Source organism: Pundamilia nyererei, unplaced genomic scaffold, assembly GCF_000239375.1.
Source record: "Pundamilia nyererei isolate P.nyererei 1_Seehausen unplaced genomic scaffold, PunNye1.0 scaffold00636, whole genome shotgun sequence".
NCBI lineage: Eukaryota > Metazoa > Chordata > Actinopteri > Cichliformes > Cichlidae > Pundamilia > Pundamilia nyererei.
Window position 1 is genome coordinate 18619 of NW_005188037.1, and position 12621 is coordinate 31239.

General features: G+C 41.0%; 2 protein-coding genes across 2 annotated transcripts in view; both read left to right on the forward strand.

The window, feature by feature from the left end:
* Positions 1-6840, forward strand: part of LOC102213841 (TRPM8 channel-associated factor homolog) — a 9537-nt gene extending 2697 nt beyond the window's left edge. Inside the window, exons 4-13 of the mRNA XM_005754746.1 lie at positions 740-956; positions 1505-1799; positions 1894-2195; positions 2527-2701; positions 2841-2935; positions 3214-3427; positions 3743-3979; positions 5409-5626; positions 5741-5854; positions 6128-6840. Coding sequence (XP_005754803.1) covers positions 740-956; positions 1505-1799; positions 1894-2195; positions 2527-2701; positions 2841-2935; positions 3214-3427; positions 3743-3979; positions 5409-5626; positions 5741-5854; positions 6128-6370 — 2110 coding nt within the window. The 3' untranslated portion in view covers positions 6371-6840. The remainder of the gene's footprint in view (positions 1-739; positions 957-1504; positions 1800-1893; positions 2196-2526; positions 2702-2840; positions 2936-3213; positions 3428-3742; positions 3980-5408; positions 5627-5740; positions 5855-6127) is intronic.
* A 3265-nt stretch (positions 6841-10105) lies between these two features.
* LOC102212989 (TRPM8 channel-associated factor homolog) overlaps positions 10106-12621 on the forward strand; it is a 48320-nt gene continuing 45804 nt past the window's right edge. Inside the window, exons 1-3 of the mRNA XM_013907948.1 lie at positions 10106-10872; positions 11123-11339; positions 12019-12310. Coding sequence (XP_013763402.1) covers positions 10226-10872; positions 11123-11339; positions 12019-12310 — 1156 coding nt within the window. The 5' untranslated portion in view covers positions 10106-10225. The remainder of the gene's footprint in view (positions 10873-11122; positions 11340-12018; positions 12311-12621) is intronic.

Sequence of the window (12621 nt, forward strand, 5' to 3'; positions counted from 1 at the left end):
TTTTGTTGTTATTGTTACTGTTAGTTTAAACCCACAAGTTAACTATAACATGAAATAAATTGCAAACTACTATAGGTTGCATATAGAGTTTTAAAAAAATATTATTATTATATTTAATGTAAACTTTTACATAATTTTACATGGAATTATCAGTTTTGACATTTTCTGCCTAAGCAATAAAACAAAGTATCTATTTATGTCAAACTCAGCACCTGTGAATTTACAAAAGGACTGTATTTTTACAGGACTGTGTTTATAATAACAGTAGGAAAATCAATTTTATGTTTCATATTTATTAATTTAATATCAGAATACTTTATTGATCCCTAGGGGAAATTATTTTGGTTACAGTGCTCTGGTACAAACAGTAACAAAGACAGACAATACACTACAGTAAGAAAATAGCACAATATATACAAAATATACATACATATATATATATATAGATATATTGATAAATATCTGAATAAGAAAGAAGAGCATGTGCAAAAAGGATGTAGCTACTGCAGTATACAGTGTGTTAAGTGGATGAGTTGTACAGGGAGATGGCAACAGGCAGGAATGTATTCCTGTGTTGTTCAGTGGTGCTTTTTTACATTCTGAAAATGTAAAAATTAAACTTGCTTGTATGTTGGTTAATTGTTTTCTTAACATGCAAAAACAGATAAAAAAAAATGCAATTTGCACAATTATTCTTAAGTTTGTCTCTCATTCCTATCATGACTCTTCCACCTTTCAGCTTGGGTAAGGATTTTGAAGACGACTTGCAGTTCTTACTCCAGGGGGTTTCAGAGTTCCAGGTCCCGTCTAATTTAACTGCTTCGGAGGTTTTAGTCCATGGACCGCTAGCATTTCCCATCGCGACCACAGGTGATGGACGGGCATTCCTGGCAGGAGGCTACTATGGACAGGGACGAGTGATTGTGGCTACACATGAAGGATTTCTGGGACTTGAGGTAAATGTGAGAGTTGGTCTTCCTTTCCAAGCACTCATAGGTCAGAATCAGCACGTGATTCGGACCTATGAATGAACAGGTTTCCTTTGATTTTACAAGTTTGATTTGCATCAGAAGGTTTTTATGTGTGTCACTGTAATGAATAGTTTCTTTGTTAACTGATTGCCAAGACTTGGGTGAATAATTTAATTTAAAACAAAGCTATTCTTATTGCCTAGGATGGATAGAGGGATGGAGGTTAAAGTTTAGGTTAGGGTTGGGTTCTCCACTGATGATGACTCAGGCCTCAGAGGGTTAAAAATGTGAGTAGTAGTAGTTTGTGCAACTCGGAATGGATGTATGACTGTTTTTATTGTGTTTCTCCCTGACTTTGAGCAAACATTGCAGATAACATAAATTGTGTATTGTGATAGGGTTAGAGTTAGGAGTCAGTGGTAAGCAGACCTATAATGGTTAAAAAGGAGATGTTTCTGCTGTTTTGATGCAATTTTTATACATCTTATGTACACATGACTGCATCTGTTCCTGATTTCCTTCTATTCTTTTAGAGCATGGCTCCATTTTGGCAAAATGCCATTCACTGGTTGGATGAAGGCCGCAGAGGGGTTGTTGGTGTCATGAATATAGATGCTGCAATCAATATTCTCAGCAAGTCAGGGCTGAAGTGTGAGAAGACAAAATTCAGGAAAGACCTCAGCGTGTTTGTGTGTAAAGCGTATATCACTGAGCATTTGGAGGAAATCAAAAACTTTGTGGCAGAGGGAGGAGGCCTGCTGATTGGAGGACATGCCTGGTACTGGGCACAGACACATAGTGGGCAAAATCCACTTACAGAATTCTCAGGTATGAAAGTGCACGACCAATGCATCTGATTAGTGTGACATCTCCAACAATACACCAGAGTATTTTAAGTCAGATTTGTTTTAATGTCTTTCAGGAAACAAGATCTTAAATCAAATGGGATTGAGCCTGTTGGGCGCAACAATCGGAGGAGGAACATACAAAGCTCTCGTACCCAGCCAGGCTATTAATGACAGCTACCACTTCCGCCACCTTCTATACCGCTTTGCTGCCCATGTGACTGCAGGTGAAAACCTTAGCCAGCATGAGGAGAGATATCTGAAAAGGCTGGGCAACGACTGCAATGCCTACTTGCAGATGAAAGCCCATGACTCCTCCCACTACCGACAAGTGTTGGCCACACTCACTGACTTATTAAAGAGGTCAGGCCTGCCACAGGTGAGTAGACAAAAATAATATAAACACCTTTTAAAATAACAAAATTAAACAAAGCTATGCTAGCTGATGTGGTTTGTGACCATTATGTGTGCCAAAACATTACAGTGCATGTCACAGCTATTAGTTGGTATATTACAGTTATCAACAAGTAATATGTGTCTCAAAAATGTGTTTTAAAAAAGAAACAACAACACCAATGTGTTTTAAATATGATTGACCACTGCTTTTTATGGATGGGGTGTGGTGGAGGTGGAGACTAGTTGCCTTTGTTTCTGCAGATAGTGTCATAATATGGGGACATATATAATGAGATTGACTATTCACTTTCAAGGTGAGTGACACCTGCCCTGTAAAGAGTCCCAAAGACCACCTCCTCCTCGCTGTGGGTACCCAGGTATATAAGGTTTGCCCAGATCCCGATGCCCTCCTGCCCTACCTCATCAAGGACAACCCAATGATGCCTGTTGTCTATAACCACCGGATCAAGGTTGATGTTGATACAGCAGGTCAGATCTCACTGCTAAAAATGTGTTAATATATGCAGCTCATTGCAAACACTGGAAACTGTGAAACATAGTTTTTAAAATGCATATTTTATACATGTAAACGTCCCTGATTGTGATCTTTTATAATTGTGTGTTTCAGATAGGGAAGAGTGGATCAGTACAGGTCTCTACCTCTCTCCTGGTATGAAGACCTACATGGCTATACCACCTCAGATTGTCAACAAGGATTGGAAGGTACAGCATATGAAGTCAATTGATTTTGAGTTCAACCCCATATAAGTCTCTGTCTCCAGTAGTGACAGAGACTCACCAGAAGTACAGCTCATGTCCACATGGCAAGGTGCCAGAACCTGAATTTTTTTTTGCGGTAAATAGATACTGTAAGTTGTTTCAGGTCATTTAGGTGTCTAAACACAGAGGAGTCCTTGCAATTTTTAGACATTCCTTTTTACAGTGTTCAATACTTTAGCATATAGAGATTGCTTACAATGCATTTTCCTTTTCTTCTGCAGATTCAGATAGGATGTCAAACTGATTCACTGCACCACCATGAGGAGCTGAAGAGACCACCGTCTGTCCATGAGCGATTTCCTGTCACATCAGAGATGATACAGGTTTGGAACCTTTGGGGAGGGCTCATCTTCCTTGTGGCCCCACCCAAAACACAAGTGAAGGGGTTGGAAGTCATAGTGCAGATGGCTGTACCTGCTCCATACTATAAGTCTGGTGAGTCTGTGGTGGATTTGACTTTGTTAACTTTTTTTGTACTGGTCTAATAGACTATTCTCAAACAGTTTATAAGGCGATTTAAGGGGCTGAGGGCAGCATCTCCCTGGTTCTAATCAAATATGAAGTGTTAGGAGTGTTAGAAATGTTCAGTAAAGTAAAGTAAATATCCAACAGTTTAACGTCTGATACAATGAATTAGGCTTCCCTAACTGTTAATATTTCAAGTTGGTGTTAGCTAGCCCTTGATTCTGTTTTTATGTGTTGGAGCCTGAAGCATTTTAATAAATTCACTCCTCTCTTTGTTCTTTTCAGGTGTAACAACTGCAGCTCAGTGGTCGTTGCTGCGCACAGCTCCTTCACCCTGGGCAGAGTTGGAGTTTGAAAACATCATTCTCACCGTACCGTCAGATGCTGTTCGGGGTCTGGAGCGCCCTGACGAGCTAGCCGCTCTGTGGGATGAAATCATGAGGGCCATTGCAGATCTGGCTGCCAAACCACACAAATTTCCCCGCAAGGAGCGCTTTGTGGCAGATGTGCAGATTTCTGCTGGTAAGTGCATTTTGCCTCATGTTGTATATACACCTGCCTTTAACTGGCTTGTCATATATAGAGTCTCAAGTAATGCTGGGTGACAGGCAGGGTATGCATGGTCCAGTTCTCTGAACTAGCAAACAGAAAGTATTCAGTCACCAATACAAATCATTGGGGTAAGGTGTTCCAATCACTTCCATGACACAGGTGTATAAAATCAAGCACCAAAGCATGCAGAATTGGTCGCTCTCAGGAGCTCAGGGAATTCCAGTGTGGTAATGTGATAGGATACCACCTCAGCATGAAGTCCAGTCATGATATTTCCTCGCTACTAAACATAGTGAGTAGTGGAAGGGACTGGGAACAACAGCAACTCAGCCACAAGGAGGCAGGCTAAGTAAAATCACAAAGCAGGGTCATCGGATTGGGAAGTATATAGCGTGCAGAGGTTGCCAACTTTCTGCAGACCTGCAAACTTCATTTGGCCTTCAGATTAGCTCAAGAACAGTGCACAGAGAGCTTCATGGAAAAGGTTTCCATGCCTGAGCACCTGATTCCAAACTTTACACCACGAGGGACAGTGCAAAGCATATAAACCTTTGCATTTAATGCTTTGAACTAGTGCAAAGCATTGTGCTTTGGTGATGTACAGAATGCTGCTACTGGACTCTTTGTATCTGACCACACAAATGTGCTTCTGGATGGTCAAAAATTCCCATAAACACACTCCTAAATGTTGTGGAAAACCTTCCCAGAAGAGCTGAAGCTGTTATATCTGCACATGGTGGGCTGACATCATATTAAACCCTATGGATTCAGAATGGGATGTCTCCCAAATTTGTGTGGGTGTGAAAGTGGACGAACAAATACTTTTGGCAAAATAGTGCATATATACAGTAACAATGCTGGCTTCAGCTGTCTAACAAGTTTCAGAAAATGAGGTGTGTGCACACTTAATCCCTATAAGCTGAAAGCTCAGGCTTTAGAGCTCTAAATGCTTATTCATCAGACAGTTTTACCTTCTACTTTTGGCTCTGTTTGAAATCCCTGAGGGCGTGTATCCCCAGCTTAGCTTCTGAGTGCAGAAGCTCTACCCATTTGTTATTGAAGTCTTGTGTTTATAAAGAACTGCCAATCAGAGAAACTTGTTTAAACGTCTATCCATCCACTGGCGTCTATCTCAGCTGTGACAGGGCAAAAGGCTGAGCAGACCTTGGACAGGTCGCAAGACCACTGCAGGGTTACCACAGAGACAGATGAATATTTACACTTAACATGACTAACTTTTACCGAAGAACCATAATCATATCATGCTTTTGGTTGTTTGTTTGTTAATTGTTTATTTTTTTTAAATAAAAGCTATCAAATCTATAAAATCCAAATCTAAAATCTATAAAAAATAAAGAATCATCACTATACCACTGTTCATTTCTCTTTTTCTGTTCAGGCTGGATGCATGCAGGTTATCCTATCATGGCACACAAAGTCTCAGCTGCTGAGCTGGTCGGTGTTAAAAAAGGTAAAGGCATGTGGGGCCCCATCCACGAGCTGGGACACAACCAACAGAAAGGCTGCTGGGAGTTCCCACCAAACACCACAGAGTGTACATGCAACCTGTGGTCAGTGTATGTGCATGAAGAGGTGCTGGGTCTCCACAGAGGACAGGTAGAGTAAATCACATGTGTCTATTTTGATATCCCATGATAACTGATGATTGAACTCAGTTTTTACTAAGAGTAAAATATTTTACAATCATCTCATTCCATGTTTTTAATGCAGGCTCATGGAGCTATGACTGCAGAAAATCGACAAAGTCGAGCCAAGGATTACGTCGCAGGAGGCAGGAAACCAGAGAGCTGGAGCATGTGGGTGGCTCTGGAAACATATATGCAGGTGAGAGAATTCTACTCTGTAGAGAAACTGTCCTTTGTCCACACACCTGCTTTCACTGGAAAAAAATGATTGCATGTAAAACTGAAAGCAGAGTGTGAAACAAGGAAAGTTCCAGAAACTGTAAGATGATACCTTTTAAATCAAGTCACTATCAAGAAAGTGTGGAGACAGAATTAAAACAGTATCTTAACAAACAGAAATAAGCCTGACATGAACACTTTATTAGACATAACATGATTATCAGCATTGTGATTTTTGTCTCCTCATCTGCAGCTCCAGGAAAGGTTTGGCTGGGATGCCTTTAAGAAGGTGTTTACTGCGTATCATCACATGAAAGACATCCCCAAGGACAACAAAAGAAAAATGAACCTGTATGCTGAGACCTTCTCCCAGACTGTGGGGATGGACCTGACTGGCTTCTTTAAGGCCTGGGGCTGGCCAATAGAAACAGCCACTGAAGGGAAGCTCTCCCAGCTGCCTTCCTGGAACGATCACCCCATGACCCAGTATCAATAAACCTCAAACCACTGCAGTGTGCAGAGAAATGGCTTCAACCAATATCTTAATTTGAAGTGAATGATGAGCAACACGGTGAACTGATTTGGTGTCTGGTGTTCTGTTTTAACAACATTTATTAGAGTATCTGAATAGAGAAACAGAAATGGTGGACTGAGGTTGTAGGTATCGAATCTTTCCCTTTATTTTGTACAAAGCCAAATAATTTTGTTCCCTGCAGAAAATGCAACTTGATGTTTGTGACTTTTGAAAACTGGAAGACATTACATTACTAAACAGAGATTGTTTCTGAAGATGAAAATGTTCTTGCATGTTTGCATATTTATTACTTACGTGCATTTCTTTACTTGCATCCAAAACTGCCATGGTTTTCTTCCACACATAAACACACACAGTGACATATAGGATGCTATTGCAGAGCCAGCCCTTAAAACTAGATGAATGAGTGCGTAATAAAGCCTGGGTGTGTCGCTTGTCTGAGTTTTAAAAACAGATGCAGGATGTTGACTAACAGGTTTTGAAGCCTTCTCTGTTCACTGACACCTCGTCTTTCACTTAATTCCATCAGCCTGAGTCAGTCGGTTGCCCTGACTAAAGTCACTCCTCTAATTGTCTTTGTCTTTTTCACTCAAGTAGCCCCTCCTGTTCTTATTTGTATACACTCACTTGCTGTTGTTGCAAAGTTTTCACCAGTCGTTCTAAACAAACCACAGATTCAGCCAACCCTATAGGCTGACGAAGGCTGTTTCAGCTACAACATCAAAATTTGATGGCCTCTGATTATAACATAAGAGCTTGAAAATAAGGTTTGAAGAGCCAACAGCAGTAGCAGTATAATGTCTGGGAATCTCTGCTATATACCCGGGACCCTGGCCATGTAGGACTTTGTTATTAAGATTATTAAGACCCTCGATCAGTCCAAGTAACTGACGGGCCACAGCTTTCTCTCAAATGGAAGGGATGGAGACAGGACAAAGGTGACACCCTGGTTGTGTCTTTGCCGTGTAATTTGTATTTTACTGCGTGCATTCAGCCTTTATGCACTTCTTTCTATGGTGACATATAATCATTGATCCAAGGGAAAACATTGATGGCTCAAGGTAATCCAGATTTTAAAGGGGCTACACTATCAAGAAATGATCAACACAGATCATTAAATCATTCATGTAAATCACTGAAAACCCAGGTGTTCAAATGTAAAAATAGGAGAACAGAGCTGCTGAATTGTCATTAACAATGCCAGACTAAGTCTGCTATGGGAATACAAAATTAGTGAAGTTATATTTTGACAGTAAATCAGACGTACAAAGGTTGTTTAAGGACAGGCCACAAGTAGAAACATACTCCAGGGTGTGCTCACCAATAAGAACGGGACTATTAAGAATATTACAACCAGAGGAAAGATCTAAGAAAGAAGATATGAAAGTTAAAGTCACCAACCATAATGAACTGGTCAAATTAAAGAACAACAGATGAAAACACATTTGAGAGTTTATTTAGGAATTCAGAAGGGAATTTAGGAGGATGATAGAAAACAAGGAGACTAGATTCTTACACAAAGTATTTTGAATGAATTAAAAAAAGAAGAAGCTAGAAGTAAATGGAACACAATTTAAGTTGTTCCTGTAAACCCTTCTGTTGGATGAAAAAATTAAGAAGGGAGTAGAAATTTGATGAAAATGTTACAGTCTCCTTCTGTGTGTTATAATTACAGAGTTTGGTTAACCTGATCAGATTTTGAGGTCAGTGACTTATCATTTTCTCTTAAATTGTGATCACTAAGTAATTTGGATAATAAGTACAACGTAGCATAAGATAGGTTACAGGGGGGTGATAGTGTTGTGGACATAGGATAGCAACACAGTGGACTTAGTTTGTGAGGCCTGCAGAGAAAGCTTGTTATGGAACGGCTGTGTGCAGGCAGGGAAAGGACCCAAAGTGCAGATGCTCGGAGACACAATGTAAACTCAAAACAGCTTTAATGCTGAACTCAAAAGGGTAACAAAACTGAGACTACAAAATAACCTTACACACACAGACCACACAGCAAGATAAGGGTAGATCACGACACCAACAAACTGAAACACAGGGCTTAAATACACAGAGGAAGCAATCAGGGAATGGGTAACAGGAGGGAAACACAGCTGGGGCAAATCAGGCCTAACGAAACAGGAGAAGCAAAACCAGACACATTAACATAACAAGGACCTTCAAAACAGGAAACATAACACAGACTGAACATACAGACACAGACTCACAGGCAGGCACTACAACAGAGAGAACAGAGACGTGGGACCAGGACAGACGCTGACTGGACACGGGGATACAGCAGACAGGGGAGACAGCAACTAAGGATTACACAGAGACCTAAACCATAAGAAAGAACTCTAACAAAGAAACCAAAGACTAGAAAAGATAAATAATATAATAAACTCAAAAATCCTGGGTCAACGACCCAGGCATCCTAACAAAGCTGGCAGATAAAACAGAACTACTCATGGCTGAGAAGGGGAAGAAGGCTCCAGAGGCAGTCACGTGTAGCAAAATGGACAATATACAGCATGTCAACTGCTGTATATTGCAGCCCAACTAACCAGTTGGGCTGGTTTTCATCTGTCCTAAAAAGGGAACAACAGATTAAAATTGCCAATAAAACCTATGTTTATTCTGAAGCCAGGTGTTGAGGCTGAGGAGCCTGCTAAAATGCCCCACACTGTTTTAAGAGGTTAAAAAGCTCTTCACAGTCAGCTCAGACTGCAGACAAGCTTACCCTGATCCTCATTTCCCTAAGGTGTTAGGTTACTGTGAGGCAGGGAAGGAAGGACAGGGTGTGGTGGAAGGGAGTAACCTTGAAAGGGACAAATCCATGACAACCATGACATCATCTATGCATGTTTCTGTGTTGCCTTCTTAAAGAGATGGAGGGAATTTGGCTTGTTTGTCCAGCGTAATGGAACATTTAGGACCATTCACTTCTCAGTGCAGGTTATTTTTTGTCCTGGCAAACAGAATTTACCTGTGTACAGTAGATCTGCCTCATGCTTAGATTTACATGTTGCTCCGAGTCAGGAAATCTTAGTGGTTGAATAGTAGAATATATAGTTTCTTACTTCGACTGTGCCAGTCAGAGTGTGGAGTGTTTGTTGCAGTTTGACACAAACTGAATCTTAAATATGTACAATTTAAGATTCAAAAAGTTACCTTAGTATCAGACCTAGACTCAGTTTACAATACACAAATGCAGCTTTCATTTCTGAAATGTGGTGGTTGCTGCACTGCCTTCAGCGTTGGCATTTGAAAACATCATGTCAATACTCCCAGCTGGAGCAAGCCCTCACTGAGGAAGTGAGGGCTTCCTCAGTGACACCAGGATATACATGGTGTCACAAACACGCATGTTTGTGGTCAGAATTGCAACATGGTGAGTATATTGTGTGAGTTTTTTCTGTTGTGTTCGTATCATTCACACTAGTTAACTTCAATCGACATGATGAGCAGGTTTTGCTTAATCCTCTTTTAGGGTGTGCATTCAGCCACAGTGAAACATCATTCCTATTCTGAGAAAGCTTATCCACTGCTGATATTTTTCTATGAATCTGATGTTTAATTTAGCTCTGGCCATTTGTTTGTCCATGGGTTTGTCATCACAGTAAACCCTCCCCTTATTATTAGGGCACCTGAAGTAGGCACTCCTCCTATTCCTGCTCTCATTTGACAGAACAAGGACAACTACAGGACAACTTCTACATAAGAAGAGTTGAACCTCAGGGGCTAAGATAACTTCTCCTGATATCTTGCTCTCTGCCTTCTTTGGCACCATATTTCTTTGTCTTCAAATTACAAATCCTACAGGCCATGTCCAACCAGTCCTTCCAAAACCAACATGAAGAGGCCTATGCCTCCCTGATGAGAGGCCTGAAGGAGCTGGACCTACAGGGACCCTGTGTTCCCACTGACCTGTTGCTGATCGGAGACCATGCTTTTCCTTTAGCAATGAACAGCCGAGGTCAGGTGCTGATGGCTGCCTCTCTGTACGGCAGTGGAAGGATTGTGGTCCTGGGTCATGAGGGCTACTTGACAGCCTTTCCTGCTCTGGTAGAAAATGCTGTGACCTGGCTGAGAGGTGATGGATCTCATAACCTCTCTGTAAGGGTGCACAGAAAAGTCAGTGCAGTTGCTAATAACCTCCAAAAATCCAGCTTCCAAGTAGAAGTTGTGGGAGCTTTCAGTGACAACCTGGGAGTTGGTGTTTATGTGACCGATGCCTACAGCGTGGGCTCAGACTCAATGGAGCTGGTGGCATTTCTGAAAGCTGGAGGAGGGGTGCTGATAGCTGGACAAGCGTGGAGTTGGGCTGCAGATCACCCCAAAGAGAACGCACTGCATCAGTTTGATGGGAATAAAGTGTCAGGAGTGGCAGGAATCTACTTTTCTAAGAACTGTGGTGAGGCGGAGAACTTGCCTGTCTACCCTCAGATCCCGTCCTCCTGGATGTCTGTGGTGTGAGTGATTCTATTGGTTCTGCTTTACTGCACATAAACAAAGATTACAATTTTATCAAAAGTGAACAGCTTATCTGTCACTGAAGCAAACAGATTTTTTTTCTGTTAGTTGTTAAATATATTTTATTCTATATCCATTTTCCCATTTCTAGAGTGTAAAAAATTAAAATGCAAACAAAATACATTCCATAGACTGTCTTTCCTTCTTAAAATGTCTTTCCCCTTTTATTCTTCCCTCTTTCAAATGCAGCATAGGTAAGGATTTTGAGGATGACTTAGAGTTCTTACTCCAGGGAATTTCAGAGTTCGAGCTCCCGCAGGGGTCAACTGCTTCTGAGGTTCTAGTCCATGGACCGCTAGCTTTTCCCATCGGTACTACACATGATGGACGGGCATTCCTCGCAGGAGCCTATTATGGACAGGGACGAGTCATTTTGATTTCACATGAAGGATTTCTGGGACTTGAGGTAAAGTTGACACCTTGAACTAGTATTTAAATTAAAGCTTTTTTCATGAACATATAACAGGAATTTGCTCCTATTGTACACGAATGCACTATTTTATAGATAGCATGTTTCAGCTTAGACAGTAAATATGCTTCCTTTCAACATTTATTTCGGTGTACATTACATTTGTCTACATTAGCAGTTCCCTACGGATTACCCTAGTGTTTGGAAGTAAAAATACATTTACATTTAAAAAATGTAAATATAGTTACCTCTAAGTAAAACATTTCAAATGCCCTAAAATTCACATATCCTGATAGGGTTAGGAGTTAACAGGAAGTAGTTCTCAAAGAGTTAAATATTTCTGCTAATCTCCCAAACCTTTTATATATCAGATAATCTGGAGCGATCGTGGCTCAAAGAGTTGGCAGTCTGTCTTGTAACCGGAAGGCTGCCAGTTCAAGCCCCGGCTCGGACAATCTCGGTCGTTGTGTCCTTGGGCAAGACACTTCACCTACTGCCCACTGGTGATGGCCAGAGGGGCCGATGGTGCAATATGGCAGCCTCGCTTCTGTCTGCTACAACTGTAGCTTGCCTCCACCAGTGTGAATGTGAGAGTAAATGAATAGTGGAATTGTAAACTTGCAAAGATTATTAAACACATGACTGTATTGTTGCTGCTTTTCTTCCTTTGTTTTAGAGTATGGCTCCAATTTGGAAAAATGCCATTCACTGGTTGGATGAAGGCCGCAGAGGGGTTGTTGGTGTAATGATGGATCCTGCACTCAAAGTTCTCAGTGATTCAGGGCTGAAGTGTGAGAAGACAAACTTCAGGAAAGACCTCAGTGTGTTTGTGTGTACAGCATATATCACTGAGCATTTGGAGGAAATCCAAAACTTTGTGGCAGAGGGAGGAGGCCTGCTGATTGGAGGACATGCCTGGTGGTGGGCTCATTCAAATGCTGGGAAAAATGTGCTAACGGAATTCTCAGGTATGAAAATGCACGACAAGAGTGATATATAAAGTTATAAAGATATATAAAGTTGAGGATCTGGTTGCTCTTGGCCCAGATAATATGACTTATAACTTCTTGGGCAGAGGTAACTTCTTAACAGAGGTAACTCCTCTGTTAAAAAAACAGAATCTCGATCCTAGCTCTGCTAGTAATTACCGACCTATTTCAAAATTGCCATTTGTCAGTAAATTACTTGAAAAAATTGTTGAAAATCAGTTCAGGTCTCTATTATGTCAATTACAGATTCTTGACCCTTTTCAGTCTGGCTTTCAAAAGCAGCACTCTAC